The 18,468-nt window shown below is 47.7% G+C and overlaps 1 protein-coding gene and 1 pseudogene across 2 annotated transcripts in view; one reads left to right on the top strand and one right to left on the bottom strand.

Moving 5' to 3' along the window:
- The first annotated feature begins 2,988 nt into the window (after positions 1-2,988).
- The window catches only part of OPA3 (outer mitochondrial membrane lipid metabolism regulator OPA3), a 63,057-nt gene continuing 47,577 nt past the window's right edge, over positions 2,989-18,468 (top strand). Inside the window, exon 1 of one of the 2 annotated variants that reach the window (XM_068529384.1) lies at positions 2,989-3,146. In XM_068529384.1, coding sequence (XP_068385485.1) covers positions 3,005-3,146 — 142 coding nt within the window. In that variant the 5' untranslated portion in view covers positions 2,989-3,004. The remainder of the gene's footprint in view (positions 3,147-18,468) is intronic. The other variant, XM_068529385.1, reaches the window with a different exon arrangement.
- On the bottom strand, positions 17,774-18,044 carry LOC137753804 (barrier-to-autointegration factor pseudogene; annotated as a pseudogene).

Genomic DNA, 18,468 nt, shown 5'->3' with positions numbered 1-18,468 from the left:
GTGGGGAAGGATCGGTGTCAGCTTTGGGATTTATCTTGAAGGAATTCGATGATGGAAGAAGCACAAGGGCCTGTGGGATTGTGTAACTCAAGCCCCTTGCCCATCCTGGGAAAAGGGTGACCAGGGGACCTGAACTGGAAAGACTTCTGGGAATGATCCCAGGCCCTACTCAAAGGCCGTCACCGAAGAGGCCAAGTGATTAGCCCAGGGTCACGCGGCCGGTGAGTCAATGCTGGGGCCATCCTGGGCTTCCTCTCCCCTCCCTGTCTCTGCTTCTGTTCCCATGCCCCAGAGTGGCCAAGGCTGCTGTCCTGGCTGATGGTGTTCCCCTCCCTCCCCTGGCCCTCAGGGGTCAACCAGGAATGGCTGTCCTTCTAGAACTAGGCTGGAGAGCAGGAGGAAACACACAGCTCTGGACAGGCCTCGCCCCTTCTGATAGGCCATCTCCCTCCCTTCCTCCCCACGGGTGTGTAACAGGCTCCAGGCTCCTGATGAGATGTGAAGGTCTCCCTACACACACACACACACACACACGCACACACACACACACACACACACACACACACACACACACGGGCACAAACACACCATTGCCCCAGAAGTTCCCAGAAGAGGTTCCTGGAAACCCTTCTCAGAGAAAGAAAGAGGAGGGAGGAGGGGAGTGAGAAAAAAAATGAACTTAATGAGGAAAATGGTTTTGCAGGAGGAGGGGTGGGTCACTGAGATGCAGGAAGTTGGGTCTTTGGTGTTGTGGGGAAGAGAAAAGAGGGAGGCCTGGGATCTGGGCGGGGAGGCGGGGGCTGGTAGCTTTCCCACCCTGTCTCACTGCTATAAAGCTACTGGGATGGAGATGTAGGGGAACAGAAGCTTTCTGAACACAGTCCCCTCAGGGAATCAGATGAAAGCCTGCACACTACCCCTCCACCAAATGCTCATTCCCATTCATTCAATAAATATTTATTGAGCACCTACTATGTGCCAAACATTGTTCTAGGAGCTGAGGAAACAATAGTGAATTATACACAAAAAAGTCATGTACAAGTTTGGAAGCTTCCTAAACCCATCATGGGGAACCTCAGCACCCCACCCCCACCCCAAGTAGGTCCTTGGGCCCCAGGCTAACACCCCCAGGGATCCAGAGAAGACTCTGGGCTGGGACTCAGGAAACCCCAGCCTCAGTTCCATCCTGATTACCTCTGGAACTCTGGATAAATCCTTGTCATCCTCTGGCTCCAGTTGGTCAGTCAGTAAAATGGGGGGGGGGGTCCCTAGTGGATGATGGACCTTGATGGTCCCAAGCTCCTTCACATCTTTAGCCCAGAAAGGATCCTGGGGAGAAGTTGTTTTTATGGAGTCTTGGCATTCTTAGTAATTTAGAATATCGAGGTTCACACATGTCAGTATCATCATTATTACAGATGGAGAAATGGAAGTCCATCAGGGCCAGGGAAGTGACAAAGGACACTCAGGGAGTCCCAGAGGATGCCAAGTAAAGCCCTGGGTCCCCCAACTCTGTGTCCTGAATGTTTGTTTCCTCCTGTACACAGCTTCTCTGTTCCTTGCACTTCCCCTCTCCCTCTGCCTCTTCGAGGATCTCTCAATTACCCATCAGCACCCCACCATCCAGGAATTTCTCTCAACCTCTTCTTGACCTTGTTTATATGATTTTGCTCCCTGCTGGGTAAGGGATGACAGTCTGGGACACGTCCTTAAACTCCTTCCTGAGCCAGCTCCCTAGGGACCCTCGCCCCCCAATGGAGGAAGTGGGGCTGCTTGAGAACGGTATAGTTTATTAGCCAAGATGCTGGGCTATAAACCTCTGCTGGCTGAGGGAACTTGTGCCACTCTCCTGGCCCCTCTATGGGCCTCAGTTTGTCAGTTACTTGGGAAATGGTTGGATTAGCTGCTTCTGGAGATGAAATGCACCCTCATGCTGGAGTTAGCAATAATAATGCTAATACCTGTACGGTAATAAGGGCTGTTTATTGGGTGATTGGCACCATTCTAAGCTCTTAACATAGTTCACTATGTTTTTATATTCAAAATTTGCATGCAAGGCTTACAACAACCCAAGGAGGTAAGTGTTCTTTTTCTTTAGTAAATTTATTTATTTATTTACTTATTTTTGGTTTGTGTTGGGTCTTCGTTGCTGCGCAGGGGCTTTCTCTACTTGCGGTGAGCAGGGCTACTCTTCCGTGCGGCGCGCGGGTTTCTTACTGTGGTGCCTTCTCTTGTGGAGCATGGGCCCTAGAGTGCGCGGGCTTTAGTAATTGTGGCACTCGGGCTCAGTAGTTGTGGCTCGCAGGGTCCAGAGCGCAGGCTCAGTAGTTGTGGCGCACCGGCTTAGCTGCTCCGCGGCATGTGGGATCTTCCCAGACCAGGGCTTGAACCCGTATCCCCTGCATTGGCAAGCAGATTCTTAACCACTGCACCACCAGGAAAGTCCCAAGGTGTAAGTGTTCTTATGATTCCCATTTTGTAGATGGGAATATGATGCCCAGAGAGGTTAAGTCACTCGCCACACACAGCAAGTAAACAGTGGAGCTGGGATCCCAATCCAGGTCTGTATGACTACCTGGACAGTTTCTTACGCCCAGTGAGCGCTCTAAACTGCGGGGGGAAGGTGCATTTGGGACTCGTTAGCCCTAATTAGGACTAATTAAGACTCCGCCTTTGGAGACGCCACCCAGGTATGTGACGTCACGGAGGAGGGCGGTGACGTCAGCCGAAGCGGGCGTGGGGACCCACGCACGCTCCGCGAGCTGCCGTTTAACGGCACCACCCTCTGACAGACTTACTTTCGCCGTATATTTGCATATTCATCGGAACGGACGCCGGAGCGTCAGCGTTGACGTGGTGTCGTCACAGAGCGCCCCTGCAGTTCCCAACGGGGCGTACGCACGTACGTAGGCACGCACAGCGACGAGCGGGCGGGGGAGGAGAGAGAGATCGGAGGCGCCCCTCCCAGTAAGCAAGGTTGCGCCTGCCCCTTGCAACCGCCAAGATGGTGGTGGGCGCGTTCCCTATGGCGAAGCTGCTATACCTGGGCATCCGGCAGGTCAGCAAGCCGCTTGCCAACCGCATTAAGGAGGCCGCCCGCCGAAGCGAGTTCTTCAAGACCTATATCTGCCTCCCGCCAGCTCAGCGTGAGTCTGACCCCACGTCCCTCCAACCTTCCCATTCTCTAACCCCTTTCAGGTGGTTGCTCAGGGGATGGACTTCTGTTCACGACCAATCACAGCCCGAACCGGCAAAGTCTTGCAGCCAGTAGGGAGGGTCCCTGGGAGAGGGGCATGCGGGTAGCCCAATAGTAAGAAAGGGCATGGGGTTAAGGGCGGGGCAGGGCGACCGCGCTTGAGTTGGGAATACTAGCCAATAGAGGAAAAGAGCGCGTGGAGACTGACGTCTAGACGGACCAATAATGTGGGGAATGGGAGTGATTTGGGCGGGGCATTCCAGGGCTGAGAGGAGCCGGGGTAGACCGGAGCTCTGGTCATTTGACCAAATGGGGTCATTTGCTAGGCCGTCCTTGGGAGGGTTCGCTCTGAAGACTCCACCTCGTGCCTCAGTTTCCCTCCCGTCCTGGGAGTTGAGAGGTGCTTATATATCATCCGTTTAGGACATTGGTTTGCCCCAGTTGTACTCCGGGAAATAGGCCTGGATAGAGGCGTGGCTCGGGGCAAAGTCTGGGGTCTGGGTGCGTGACCTGGGAATCTGGCTAAAGGAGTAATTTTAACTAGAGTGAACATTTGTCCATCTATTCATTAATCCACTCATACTCTGTATTTGTTCGTCCATTCATTCAGTAGACAGACCGTGCTGTCTTTTTCTGGGCTGGGAGACACATTTATGATCCATCATTGTCACCCCAGAGTGGTCAGGACGGTGTGAACTCCGGAGCTCAGAAAGACCTCCTGACCCGGGGGCGTGGGGTCAGGAAGGCTGTCTAGACGAGGGCTGCCTGAGCTGAGATCTGAAGGGCATAGTAAACGTTCAAAATATGAGCTACTGTCAAAAGACGATCTATGTGCTCTGGGCCTGTGGGAGCACAAAGTATGGAAATTTAACGTAATTTGCTGGGTCAGGGAGCCACCAGTAATCCATCTGTTACTTCATTTAGTTCGTGTTTACTGAGCGTCTGCTTTGTACCTGGCCTTGTGCTGGGCAGTGATGGTGAAACAGCAGGAATCAAGCTAGCCCCAGTCTCTGCCCGCAAGGAACTCTCAGTCGGGTGGGGACAGACCCATCCTTCAAGGTGACGACCCAGAGTGGGCAGAGCTTGCATGGGGGAGCCCACTGGATGCCTGACCTGACATGGGGTTCAGGGAGGGCTTCCTGGCAGAGGAGACCTCAGGGCTGGGAACTGAAGGGTGAGGAGAGTCTCACCAGACAACACGGGGACGGGGATGACGTTGAGGGAGAGGAAGGAGCATGCGCAAAGGCCAGATGGTCACAGGGACCACACTTTTTTTCCTTATAAGTTTGGATGCTTAACATTTGCTTTCCAGGGCTTGGAATTCTTGGTCTTTTGGTGTTTGGTTGGTCCTCTGCCAGAGTTGCAGATCTTAGAACGGAGAAGTGTTGGATTGCAGTTACTGAAGTGCTTTCATATAAGCTCTCTCATTTGACCCTCACGCTCTTTTTTGTCCCCATGTCAGGGAGGGGAAATGACGTCCCCCAGTTGATAGAAGGGAAAACTGAAGCCTTGAGAGCAGAGGGGAATTGCTGAGGTCACATGTGGAGTTAGTGCCAGAGGCAGGACTTGAATCCTGCATTCTGGATTCCCAGAGCTGGTTCCTGTTTCCTGCCACTGTCTTTCTCCCAAGCACTGTGATGTGTCTTAGCGTTGTGGTTTAGAAAGTGGCTGCTTGAGTCAGACTGACATGGGTTCCAATCTGGCACACACACACACACACACACCCTGCCCCCTTCTCAGCCAGGTGATTTTGGGCAGGTCACTAACCCCTCTGAGCTTCAGTTTCCTCCTCTGTACAGTGAGTATTATATAATAGTGGCATTTAATGGGCACTCACTTTGTGCCTTGCAGTCTGCTGAGAACTTCACAGCATTAAATCCTCACCAATTATTATGACGTAGACACTGTTATTACTCCTGTTTTGTGTATATGCTATATATGCATTTATGCTATAAATAATACTTACCTCATCATGTTGTTGTGAGGAGTAATGGATGTAAAGTGTTAGGTCAGTGCACGGCACTGGGTTGTGGCTATTGTGTAGATGTGATGGATACAACTGAGAAGAAAAAGCAAAAAATTTTGTCTTCAGGGGACCTTGCGTTCTCGGCGTGGGGGGAAGCCAGACAATAAAGAAAACAGTTAAAATGTAAAGTATATTAGATAGCACTAATTGCTTTGGAGCAAACATCAGGGATGCAGAAGGAGGAGTATTTGGGGGACGGTTGTGAAGTTTAGATAGGATTACCAGGGAGACCTCACTGGAAATATGAGGAGAGGAGGGAGCAAGCAGTGCGGGCATCTGGGGGAGGAGCTTTCTAGCCCAAAGTTTCCACAGGTACGAAGACCCTGAGGTGAGTGTGCGCCTGGCATGTTTGATGAACATCGAGGAAGCCAGTGTGGCTGAACAGTGAGACTGAGTGGAGACTGAGGGCCGAGAAGGTGGTGGGAAGGGGGCAGATCGTGCAGGGCCTGTGGGCCACCACAAATGCTTTGGCTTTACTCTGAGTGGATGGGACTCACTGGAGGGTCTGAGCAGAGGAGGGATGGGATCTGAGTTCGATTTTAATAGGATCCTTTTAGCAATCATAGGGTGAGCGTGGATGCAGGGAAGACATGACTACAGTAGTCCAGGTGGAAGGTGAGTGGGGAGGAGGGGTCAGATCCCGGAGAAAAATTTTTCCCCAACTACTTCTTTTTAAAATTTCAAACCCTGAGAAAAGTTGAAAGAAAGAATGGTATGGTCATCAGGTATATGCCCTTCAACACCTAGTTCGTCTCTTATTAGTCTTCAGCAGATTTGCTTTGTCTTCACCACCATATATGTATGTGTGTATGAATGTATACACACGATCTTTTTTTTTTTCTGAACAATTTGAAAATAAGTTTTGGACATGCTTCTAAACTCCTAAATACTTCAGCCTGTATCTTCTAAGAACGAAGGCATTCTATATGACACAGAACCAATGTCACACCTGAGAAATTTAACATTGATAACAATAATATTGATGACAATATTGTTTAATATACTGCTTATATTTAATATATAGCTCATATTCTGGTCCCCAAAATGTCCTTTTAGCTGTTTATTATTATTATTTTTAACCTAGGGTCAGCTCAAGGATCATGCACTGCATTTGATAATCGTGCCTCTTTAGTGTCCTGTAATCTGCAGCAGGCTGGGAAATCTGGCTCACTGCCTGTCTTTGTAAATAAAGTTTTATTGGAACACAGCCCTGCCCATTTGTTGTACATTGTCTGTGGATGCAGAGTTGGGTTTCTATGGCCCACAAATCTAAAATATTTGCTCTGTAGCCCGTAACAGAAAAAGTTTGCTGGCCCTCCTCTATAACAGTATCCTTGTCCTTTCTTGTGACATTGACATTGGAAAGGGTCCAAGCCAGTTGTCCCATAGTGTCCCGCAATCTGGGGTTTTCTGATTGCTTCCTCTGATTTGATTCACGTTGAGCATGTTTGTCAGGAACACCACAGAACACCTAAGGACATCACCTCAGGGGGCTCCTGATGTATGTTTGTTCCGTCATTTGTGGCGGTAACTTGGATCCCTTGGTTAAGGTGGTGACTGCTAAAAGAACCTTTCCTTTTCCCCTTAGTAGTGAATAAGCAGTAGATTTGTTTGAAAGGTAGTGGCGGCAGGATTTCCTGTGGATTGGGTGTGACAGGCAGACTGGAGGAGGGGCAGGCTGGACAGAAAGTACCAGGAGCTCAGTGGGGGACAGGTCTGGCTGGAGATGCTTTTCGACGTTGGTATGCCCTGACTTCTCATATTCACACTTTTTATTTTTAATTAATTTATTTATTTTAAAATTTTTATTTTATTTTTGGCGGCGTTGGGTCTTTGTTGCTGTGCGCGGGCTTTTTCTAGTTGCGGTGAGCGAGGGGTGGGGGCGGGCTACTCTTCGTTGTGGTGCACGGGCTTCTCATTGCGGTGGCTTCTCTTGTTGCGGAGCATGGGCTCTAGGCGCACGGGCTTCAGTAGTTGTGGCACGTGGGATCAGTAGTTGTGGCTCATGGGCTCTAGAGCGCAGGCTCAGTAGTTGTGTTCCTCCGCAGCATGTGGGATCTTCCTGGACCAAGGCTCGAACCCATGTCCCTTGCATTGGCAGGCAGATTCTTAACCACTGTGCCACCAGGGAAGTCCCTGGCTAAGGTTCTTTTGACACAGTAGGGTAGGCCTAGCTGTCGGTCTCCTCACAATAGGGGCCGGAGGGGTAGGTGTTTCTGCCTGAGAAAGAACAGTAAATGCAAGAAGCATAAATCATCGATGATGCGCTGTGTTGGGGAGACAAAGATCTTTTTCAACAAAGATTTCTGGGGGAGAGAAAATAAAAGAGGTTGGTGATGCCAGGAAGGTTGGGGCCACTCATGCAAAGTGCACCGCGGATGCTGCCAGGGGAACTGTGGGAGGTCTCTGGGCAGTGGGAAAATTCCAGTTGGTTTCCACTTATTCCTTTGGAGAACACTGGTCATTTTTCCAGTTTGCTACTCTGGTAGGCAGAATAATGGCCCCCCAAAGATGCCCACATCTTAATCCCAGGAACCTGTTGAATGCATTGCCTTACACAACAAAGGGGACGTTACAGATGTGATTGACTCAGGTATTTGGTGATTGGGAGAGTAGCCTGGATTATGCAGCTGGGCCCAGTGTAATCACAAGGGTCCTTACAGGTGAAAGAGGGCGACAGGAAAGGGACCGATTTGAAGATGCTACCCTGCTGGCCTTGAAGATAGAGAAGGGACCGTGATCTCAGGAATGCAGGCGGCCTCTAGAAGCTGGAAAAGGCAAGGAAACAAATTCTCCCCTAGAGCCTAGAGCCTGCAGAAAGGAACTCTCACCTGCTGACACCTAGAGTTTAGCCTAGTGAGAACCGTTTTGGACTCCTGACCTCTGGAACTGTAGAGAATAACTGTGTGTTGTTTTAAGCCAGTGCATTTGTGGTCATTTATTACAGAGGCAATAGGAAACTAACATGCCACACAATTCATTCAGGCTGCTGGGATAATTTTTTCAGAAGAGTTTAGCTCTGTGGTCATTCTTACAAGTTTTGGCTTTGGAGTTGGTTTCAGTTTTCTTTTGCTACAAAGCAATCTGACCTACAGTTTAAGGACTTTACACAGTGACCGTTTTATTTTTCTCTCACAGTTTCGTGGCTTGACTGGGCTAGCTGGGCAGTTCCTCTGCCAATCTTGCTTGGTAGTCTCTCAGGGGGTTTCAGTCAGAGGGCGGCTGGGCCTGGAGTCATCAGGAGGCTCTACTGGGATCTTGGAATGGCCAGTTCCTTCTCTCCGTCTCAGTGTTGTCTCAGGACCTCTGTTCTCCACGTGGTCTCGCCTCTCATGGTCACTCAGGGCCCCCAGGAGCTAGATTTCCATGAGGGAAGAAGCAGAAGCTGCAGGCCATTTCAGGGCAGGGCCTGGATCCACACAGCGTCACTTCCAGCACACGCTATCGGTCCAAGCAGCTCTGGCACAGACCAGATTGAGTGTGAGAGGGGACCGCACAGGGCGTGATGCGGACAGTCACCAAAGGCAGTTTGCCACAGAGTAGACACTCTTGGCTTGGCATCTTGGAGCCACTAATGAGCTGTGTGACTTTGGGCAAGCAGCTTGACCTCTCTGAGACTCCAAGTCCATGTTTATCAAATGAGGGTGATGATAGAACTCACCTCCCAGGATTCCTGTGGGGATCCAAGAGCCAGTGGATATCAAGGTCTGGCCCAGAGCATGTGTATCTGGTCGTTAGTGTTGGCTGTGATAATCTGTTCTTAGCATATGTGGGCATTACTGTCCAGAGGCTGAAAACCCTGCTTCCAGATAAAGGCTTCCTGCACTCAGCTTTCTGCTTTGCCATTTGCTGTGCGTCCCACGCAAGTCACCCCGCCTTTCTGTACCTCGGTTTCCTCTTCTGCACAGTATAGCACTCACCTCATAGGTCTGATGGGAGGATCTGTTGCGTGCGTGAATACCCTCAGCGCAGGCCTGGCACGTTCCAAGTTCAGTGACTTAAAGTGAACTCAGTAACTTAGTGGGGCGGAGTGGTCAAGAACCCGGCCTCTGGAGCTGAGCTGCCTACATGTGAATCCCAGTTCTGCCATTTTCTATGTGGCCCCGGGGCAGTGTTTTTTTTTTAAAATTAATTAATTAATTTTTGGCTGCATTGGGTCTTTGTTGCTGTGTGCAGGCTTTCTCTAGTTGCGGCGAGCGAGGGCTACTCTTCGTTGTGGTGCGCAGGCTTCTCGCTGCGGTGGCTTCTGTTGTTGCGGAGCACGGACTCTAGGCGCACGGGCCTCAGTAGCTGTGGCACGTGGGCTCCAGTAGTTGTGGCTCGTGGGCCGTAGAGCACAGGCTCAGTAGTTGCAGTGGTTGTGGTGCACAGGCTTAGTTGCTCCGCGGCATGTGGGATCTTCCTGGACCAGGGCTCGAACCCGTGTCCCCTGCATTGGCAGGAGGATTCTTAACCACTGCGCCACCAGGGAAGTCCCTTCTGGGGCAAGTTATTTAACTTCTCTGGTTAAATTGTATCTGTAAATTATATCACTATAACTCATATTCCATGAGTTAATATATCCATAAAGCATTAAACAGTGCCTGGCTCTTAAGTGCTGCATAATTGTTTGTTGAATGTATAGAGATGTCAGGCACCATTATTATTTTGATCATCATCGTCATCTTAACACTAAACTTTCTAGTGCATTCCTCCTCTGGTGGCCTGTTGCAACCAAGCAGTCAGTACTTCAGGCCTCTAGGTGGCGTTGGTCCCTCTTCCTCAGTCAGACCTCACAGGCTTGCCCCTAGCAGAAGGGTCTGGGCTCTCCCATGAACACTTCTAACTAGCACGGGGCAATTATTATGTTTGTCTGGTCAGAAGCTGGGATTGGAGTAAAGAAAAGTGAGAAAGTCAAACAGAGAGAGGGCAGTGTGGCTGAGTAGAGAGCCTCCTGTGACCTAATGCTTCCTAAAATATTTAAAGCATCCTTTGAAATGAATGGTTGTACCTGCAATGAAGAAAAGGGACTTCTCCCAGAGCAAGGAGAAAGCAAGAGCAAAGAGCCGCGGAGGGGAGGGAGCACGGAAGCCTCCTGATTGTCTGGGGACACTGACAGATTCACATGGCCTCGGGGACAGAGGCTGTGCTTTGGGAAAGTTGGACAGAGGACCGCCTTGTGAACAGCCAGGTCCTGGGGAAGGTACCCCTCAGGGGAAGTGTGAACTAAAACAAATCCCATCCTGCAAAGGCACACAGCCTTACATCTAGGTAGAGCTTGAAAAAGTTTTCCTCTGAGAACTGACTGTCCCTCATGTGGGTTTGAGGCTTAAATTATACTCTTTGAAAGGTCCTGGAAACAGTAGGCTGAGAATGAACCCGGATCTCTGTGCCCCTAAGTACCTGGCCAGGACAAACATAAACCCTCCCGGGAGGAGCCCCACCCTCTGCCTGGGCCTTGGAGAATTCCTTCAAGTAGAGTTCTGGCACGCATGAGCTCATGATAAAAAAATTATGTGCCGTACAGAGAAGCAGGCACCATGATCGAGAGTCAGCAGACACAAAATACGGCAGGTCAAGACCCGCAAACATTGTGGATGTGGGAATGATCAGATATGGATATAAAATAGCTCTGTTTATATATGAAAAGGATAAAATAGGACAGATATAAAAACACGAATGAGTACAATCAAAAATCACCAGGAAGTTGGAAAAAGAGCTAAATAGAACTTCGAGAAGTGACAGATACAACAACTGAAGTTCAGAGCTCAACAGAACTAAAGAAACACCAGACTAAATATAGCTGCTAAGAGGATTGGTGAGCTGAAAGGTAGATGCCCTGAAGGGAAAAATGTGAGCTTTGTGGCCTGCTCCCCTCAGCTGCCCAGGATCCTGATTGGATCCACCTGGGGAAGGAAGGGCTGGACACTTTATTTTTTTATCTATTTTTTATTTTTTTGGCTATGCCGCGCAACATGAAGGATCTTCCCAAACCAGGGATCAAACCCCTGCCCCCTGCGTTGGGAGCATGGAGTCTTAACAACTGGACCGCCAGGGAAGTCAGGGACTTTTTTTTTTTTTTTTTAATTTATTCGGCTGCGTTGGGTCTTAGTTGTGGCCCGCGGGCTCTTCATTGGGGCGCATGGGCTTCTCTCTAGTTGTGCTTTGCGGGCTCCAGAGTGCACGGGCTTAGTTGTCCCGCGGCATGTGGGATCTTAGTTCCCTGACCAGGAATAGAACCCGTGTCCCCTGCATTGGAAGGCGGATTCTGAACCACTGGACCACCCGGGAAGTCCCCATTTTTATTTTCAGTATTCTCCAGACAGGATCCGCGTGTGCATGAGCGCTTGAAAACCACTTCCCTGGAGTCTATTTATAATCTCCAGAGCACCACATCAGTTATGTTACATGACAGCGGGCTGCTGTTGGTGACCTCCAAACAGTTTTATTATGCTCTCCTATTAAGGAAACATTCTGACAGTTCTCCCCTAGTATGAATGTATGTGTGTGTGTAATATGAATGTGTATACATAGTTATTTAGGAGTCATGAATAGTACTGACATATATTACTGTGAATATATTATGTGCATTTAAAAACATTCAAAAATTGGAAGGGGTGAAATTAATATTTTATTTTTTATTTTTCGAAATTAATGTTTTAATAATAAAATTTTTATTTTATGTATTCATAGCCCTCCAAATATTTTTGCTCTCACTAAAAATATTTTCTTATACAGGCATTGTTAATGCATTTGGAAACTCTCAGTGTAACCATCTTTGAGAGTCGTTTTGACATTCTTTGTGCACGGCTGTCACAGCTGGCAAAGTCCTAACTGAGCTACAGACCAAATGAGAGAAGTGTGCCGTCAGCTGAATTTAATCCCCCTGCTCAGCTTTCATTCCCACCCTTCATACGCAGAGGCGTTTGTTGGAATTTTCTCGTGCTGGCCTTGTTAAATCTTCAGTCCTTGGTTTCTGAGCAGGACTCTTTAAGACGCCCTGTGAGAGGACTTGATTTGCAACCTGAGAATGTCCCCGGGAATCAATTTGCCCAGGCTGCAATGCGCTGCATGGACAGGAGAGGGCGCCCGTGTCAGTCCTTTAGCCTTTAGGTCCAGCGCCTGAGGATGCTGGCACCTGCGGCTGAGGGGCGCTAGAGGGCTTCTCTGTAGTCCATCTGGGTGTGTCTCTGTATGCCTAGTAAAGCTTAATTTCTTCTCCTTCTTTTCCTCCTCTCCTTCTTTTCTCCTCTTCCTCTTCTTTCCCTTCTCTTCTCTTTCTTCAAACCATACATAACCGGAAGTTGATATTTTCTTCCTATGCTCCAGAGAAACACCTAGTTCACCCCTCTTTGTTCACCTGTCCTTGAGACTCCTTGGTCTACCCCAGTGTTCTCGGCCTCCCAGGAAGTGCTTCTGTCTCTAGGGTCTTACCCCTTGTTTCTAACTTCTTGGTTCCTCCTTTGTTCCTGCTGCCCTGGCTCCAGCTGACCCCACCTCAGACCCCTAAGCCTCCACATAGCTGGTGATTTCTTCAGAGCCCCCCACTCCCCCTCTTTCCTCAGTGATCTTCCGGCTTCCAGACCCACCTCGGTCCTGCCTTTGATGAGCACACAGCCACAGCAGCTACCTTCTACTGAAGGCCTAGTGTGTGCTGAATTCTGTGCTGCGTGTGTTGCCATTTTTATCTCTTTTCTTTTTAAAATTGAATCAAATTTTTATTTTATTTGGGGGTTTTAGGGGTTTTTTCCTCTGAAGTTTTTTGGGGGGACTTAACTAAATTTACAAAAGTAATATATGCTTATCGTGAAAGAAAGAACAAGACACAAATCAGTTTGTGCTCATCTGTGATTAATCGAAAACCCAGCCAATAAATCTTAACCAAATCTTAAGTCTAAGGGGTGTTTATTGTTGGTGGAGGAAGGTGGCTTTGTGGTTGTTTGGTGGCTTGGTGATGTTATTAGGGACCTGAGGACTCTTTCCTTCTCTACCATCTTGGTGTTCAGGCAGTAACTCCCCTCAAGGCCTCAAAGAGGCTACTGGAGCTCCAGGCATCGTACCTTTATACTGCACTGTCCAAAGGGAGAAAGTGTGTGTGTGTGTGTGTGTGTGTGTGTGTGTGTGTGTGTGTGCGCGCGCGCGCACGCGTTTATATGTGGGACGGGGGTTCTAGGGAAATGAGAGAAAGCTCTTCAAGGAGAAATATATTCTCCCAGAAGCCCCCAGGGGACTCCCCTCACTGCTAATTGGCCAGAATTTAGTTGCATACCATCCCTTGCTATATGGGAGGGCAGGGTGGTGAATGAATATAGCTTCTAGACTAATGGCAGGAGAGGATGGAGTTAATAAGACAGTACAGAATGCTATAAAGTAGTATTAATAGTAATGAGCACTAAGGTTGTTGTAGTCTTTCTGTATATTAATTTATTCTCCCCACACCCCGTGAGGTAGATTGCCATCACTAACATACTTAAACAGATGAAGAAATGCAGCAGAGCTGTTAAGTAACCTGCCTGAGGGCACACAGGTGCTGAGTGGTAGAGCTAGGACCAGATTGTCTAGTTTCAGTTTGCACTCACCGTGCATGACCCCATTCCCAGTCTCTGCAGGCAGCCATGCTGAATCTCCCACTAGACAGTTAATTCACGTACAAGCCTTGAATGCACCAACATCCCTGCCAGCCAGGGATTATGATCCCCATTTTGAACAAGAGGAAGTGGAGGTGCAGAGAGGTTGAGAAGCTTCCCCGAGCTCACACAGCATGTAAGTAGCAGGGCCAGAACTTGAATCCAGGAACACCCGACTCTAGAGCGCACTAAGCTCTTAGCCTCGTTAGCTGCTTCCCTTGTGCCTCTTTTTTTTTTTTTTTTTTTTTAATTTATACTGGATGTTTATTTATTTATTTATTGGAGTATAGTCGCTTTACAATGTTGTGTTTGTTTCTACTCTACAGCAAAGTGAATCAGCTATACGTATACATATATCCCCTCTTTTTTGGATTTCCTTCCCATTTAGGTCACCGCAGAGCATTGAGTAGAGTTCCCTGTGCTATACAGTAGGTTCTCATGAGTTATCTATTTTATACATAATATCAATAGTGTATATATGTCAATTCCCATCTCCCAATTCATCCCACCCCCCTTTCCCCTTTGGTATCCATATGTTTGTTCTCTACATCTGTGTCTCTATTTCCACTTTGCCTCGGAGCAACTAAGCCCATGCACCACAGCTGCTGAGCCTGTGCTCTAGAGCCCACGAGCCACAACTACTGAGCCCACGAGCCACAACTACTGAAGCTCGCACGCCTAGAGCCCATGCTCCTCAACAAGAGAAGCCACTGCAACGAGAAGCCCGCGCACTGCAACGAAGAGTAGCCCCTGTTCACCACAACTAGAGAAAGCCCACACACAGCAATGAAGACCCAACACAGCCAAAAAGAAATAAATAAATTATTTAAAAAAAGAAAAAAGAAAGTAAATACGTTAGGTGGTACTAAGGGAAAAATGAAACAGGGAAGAAGAAGGATTAGGTGTAATGGGAGAAGGTATTTGCTCTATTAGAGTGGGTTTAGGAAGCCCTCCCTGAGGAGGTGATTACAGAGACTTGAGTAAAATGAGGAAGTATGGATGTTTGGAGAGTAGTGTTTCAGGCATAAGGTACAGTAAGTGCAAAGGCCCTGAGGCTAGAGCATGCCTGCTGGGTTCCAGGAACAGTGAGGAGGCCTGTGTGGCTGGGGCAGAGGGTGATGGGAAGAGTAGGAGGTCAGAGGTTAGAAAGGAGGCCACCAAAGGTCACTCCCCAGATACCCTCCAGAGGTGTTCTGTGCATAATTAGGTGTACTGTATGCATATGTGTAACTCACATAAAAGGTTGTGTACTGTTCACCTCGTTTTGTGCCCTATTTTTTTCCTCTTTAACTACATAACCTTGAAAATTCATCCCACATTCTTTTTTATAGCACTTGGTACTTAGTGTGGTCGTACCAGGCCCCTGTTGGTGGACATTTAGGTTATTTCTGGGTTATGCTCTCCCAAAGAATGCTGCCTTCAGTATTCCAGTCTATGTGGCACTTGGCAGGCAGCCTTCATGCTGTTGTATGTGAATTCACCCCAACTCCCCGCACTCCTGCAAGGAGAGTTTTAAGGGAATCCTTTCTAGAGCTCTAGCTTCACCTGACTTGCCTGAGGAATCTGCTGGGTTTCCTCCCTCCCTCCCTCCGTCCCTCCCTTCTTTCCTTCCTTCCTTCCTTCCCTCCCTTTCCGATGGCTCTGCTCCCAAGAAAAGAAATTATGGGAGAAGTATGAAAAGAAAGGCAAATCGCCTCTACCTTCTTGCTGATGCATTGCCCCAGGTATAAAAACAACCAGCATAACAAAGGAACAATTTGAAATATTGATGGCAGGAATGCTTTCCCCAGTCCACCTTATTAAGGCACGTATCTGTGGTCAAAATTTACTTTTTATGCTTAATAGTTATATATTAAATTGTGTAATATATGCTGTTTTGATCAGTGATATACTAATAGTAATTGTAAGAGTGACTCAATCTTAGAGAAAAATTTAAGAGCACAAGGAGTGAAAATTTTGATTTTAATTTATAGGCACATTTTTTGTTTCAGAGAAATATAATAGGACGTTTGAGCATAAAAATGTTAGGATAAAATTTTGTAGAGGGCTTCCCTGGTGGCGCAGTGGTTGAGAATCTGCCTGCCAATGCAGGGGACACGGGTTCGAGCCCTGGTCTGGGAAGATCCCACATGCCACGGAGCAACTGGGCCCGTGAGCCACAATTACTGAGCCTGCGCGTCTGGAGCCTGTGCTCCGCAACAAGAGAGGCCACGACAGTGAGAGGCCTGCGCACCGCGATGAAGAGTGGTCCCCACTTGCCGCAACTAGAGAAAGCCCTCGCACAGAAACGAAGACTCAACACAGTCATAAATAAATAAATAAATAAATAAAAGAACGTGAATTTCTTAAAAAAAAAAAAAATTTTTTGTAGAGAAAGTAGAATGTAGATTGAACATCAAGAGAGTAAGGAACAATGCAAACACTGTTAAAGAAGAGCTGCTTGGTGTATCTTTAAAACGAACCGTGGTAGGTATAACATTTGTCTGGCTCTTTAGTCCTTTGCATATGCTTAAAAAAGTGATGCAATGGATTTCTTTTAAAATTCATTATCTGTCATATGCCAAAAGTCAAGTTCTTTGCAATAATTTAAACTTAGGATGAAAAAATGGATATGAAGACTTCAAAGTGTATAAAGAGGGTGCATAGTTTTTCCAAGATTTGTTGAGAGTACACAGAAGCAATAAGATGCTAATTTGGCTCCCACACAAGGGTGTCTCCCTGTAATTATTCCTGAGTATGTGTCTGTGGGTCCTGGGTATGGGTCTGTGGGAGTGTGAGCTGTGGTTTGGGGACACCGTCCAGCTGCCTCCACCTTCTCCCTCCAGCAGCAAGGTCCCCTCCCTCTGCCCATGCACAGGGCTATTATTGTTGTTGATCTTTGCTAATCTGAGAAGTGGAAATCAATTTCTCATTTTAGTTTTAAATTGCATTTCTTTGTGAACAAAGTTGTATGTCTCTTCATCTGTTTAGGAGTCATTTGAATTTTTCAGTGATCAGTCTGGAGCCTTGGCCCATTTTTCTAGCAAGTTGTTGGGGGTCTTTGTCTAATTAATTTATAGAAGCTCTTTTGATAAGAAAATTAGCAAATTTTTTTCCAGTATCGTCATTTGACTTTGTTTATTGTGAGATTTGTTTGGGGTTTTTTTTGCCATGTAAAAACTTTTCCTTTTTTTTTTTTCGTTTAGTCAAATCTATTCATCTTTTCTTTTATGACCTTTAGGTTTTGTGGCATCCTTAGAAAGACTATCCCTTTCTAGATTACAAATGATTTCTCTCACGTTTTCTTCTAGTAATTTTATTTTTTTATTTTTTGTTTTTCATCACCTTTATTGAATAGTGAAAGGAAAATTATCTAAGGACTCTGAGGACAAAAGGGCTTCCATTATTGTCAAGGAAACACAGAGATGTTACTATAACATCATTTGTCCATTGAAGGTCTCAGCAGAAATCTTGGGGCTCCTTGGCAGCCCAGGTTCTTACAGGCCACTGAGCGTCAGATCTTCTGCCACCAGAAACTCAAAGAAAGAATGAGATAATCTTCTAGCAATTTTATAGTCTTATTTGTGTGTGTGTTTCAGTCTTTGATGGATCAGGAATTTATTTTGGGTGTTCGGTGTGAGGTAGGAATCCATCTTCCCCCAGCTGCCCAAAGGCCACTGACCTTATTGACTTAAAAAACTTTACAAGGACAGTAACCGTTCTGCCAAAAAGAGCTGACTCAAAACTTGGCAGGGAAAGGAGAAGGGAGATGCATGCAAGGCTGAGAATTCCAAAAAAGTTGAGATGATGAGGGGAGAGAGCTCCCAAAAGACCCTGGAGTATACGGGAGGTCTGCACGACCACAGCAGTCTTTTCCCTTGGAGAGGATGGGGGAGGAGTCCTCACTTGGCTGCAAACTCTGGAGACTCAGTGCTGGGGCTCGGGATCAGGGCTCCCCAGAGAGCATCACAGGAAGGCGTCGCACCACTCTCACAGGCCCCCGAAGCAGTCCCGGGACTGCTTGGCTTTGGCGCCGCACGTGTCCTTCAGCCATTCCCGGAAGAGGTCTTCATCTTTCTTTAGCACCAGAAACTAGCCAAGAACCACATAGGCCTTGTCAAAGCCCCTTTTCCTCCAGCTTCTTGCCCAGGACTTTGCCAGTGCCGGCTAGGCTTCCCACTGGCTTTTTCCCCATGGGCTCTGCCATGAAATCTCAGTGCTTTTGGGAGGTTGTCATCTTTCAAATATTCTTTTTTTTTTAAATTTTATTTTATTTGGCCATACCACAAAGCATGCAGGAATCTTAGTTCCCTGACCAAGGATCGAACCCGTGTGCCCTGCCTTGGGAGCGTGGAGTCTTAACCACTGGACCACCAGGGAAGTCCCGGGAAGTTGTCATCTTGTTCAGGCTTAATCCGCAGCTCCAGTCCCCGTAAGGGCTTCTTCCGCCACCCGACTCTCCCGCCGATACCTCAGCCCACTCGGGATCCATCTTATTTTCTTTCCTAGTTGTCTGTCCAGTTGTCCCAACAGCATTGATTGAATAAAGCATCTTTTTATCACCAAGCTGATATGTTTTTATACCTCAGACTTTTCACTTTTGGTCTCATTCTTTCAACATATCTCCCATGAGCATCTTCTCTATACCTGTGCTGAGTGCT

This window comes from Eschrichtius robustus, chromosome 19 (genome assembly GCF_028021215.1).
Source record: "Eschrichtius robustus isolate mEscRob2 chromosome 19, mEscRob2.pri, whole genome shotgun sequence".
NCBI lineage: Eukaryota > Metazoa > Chordata > Mammalia > Artiodactyla > Eschrichtiidae > Eschrichtius > Eschrichtius robustus.
This window is presented reverse-complemented; position numbering and strand designations above follow the sequence as displayed.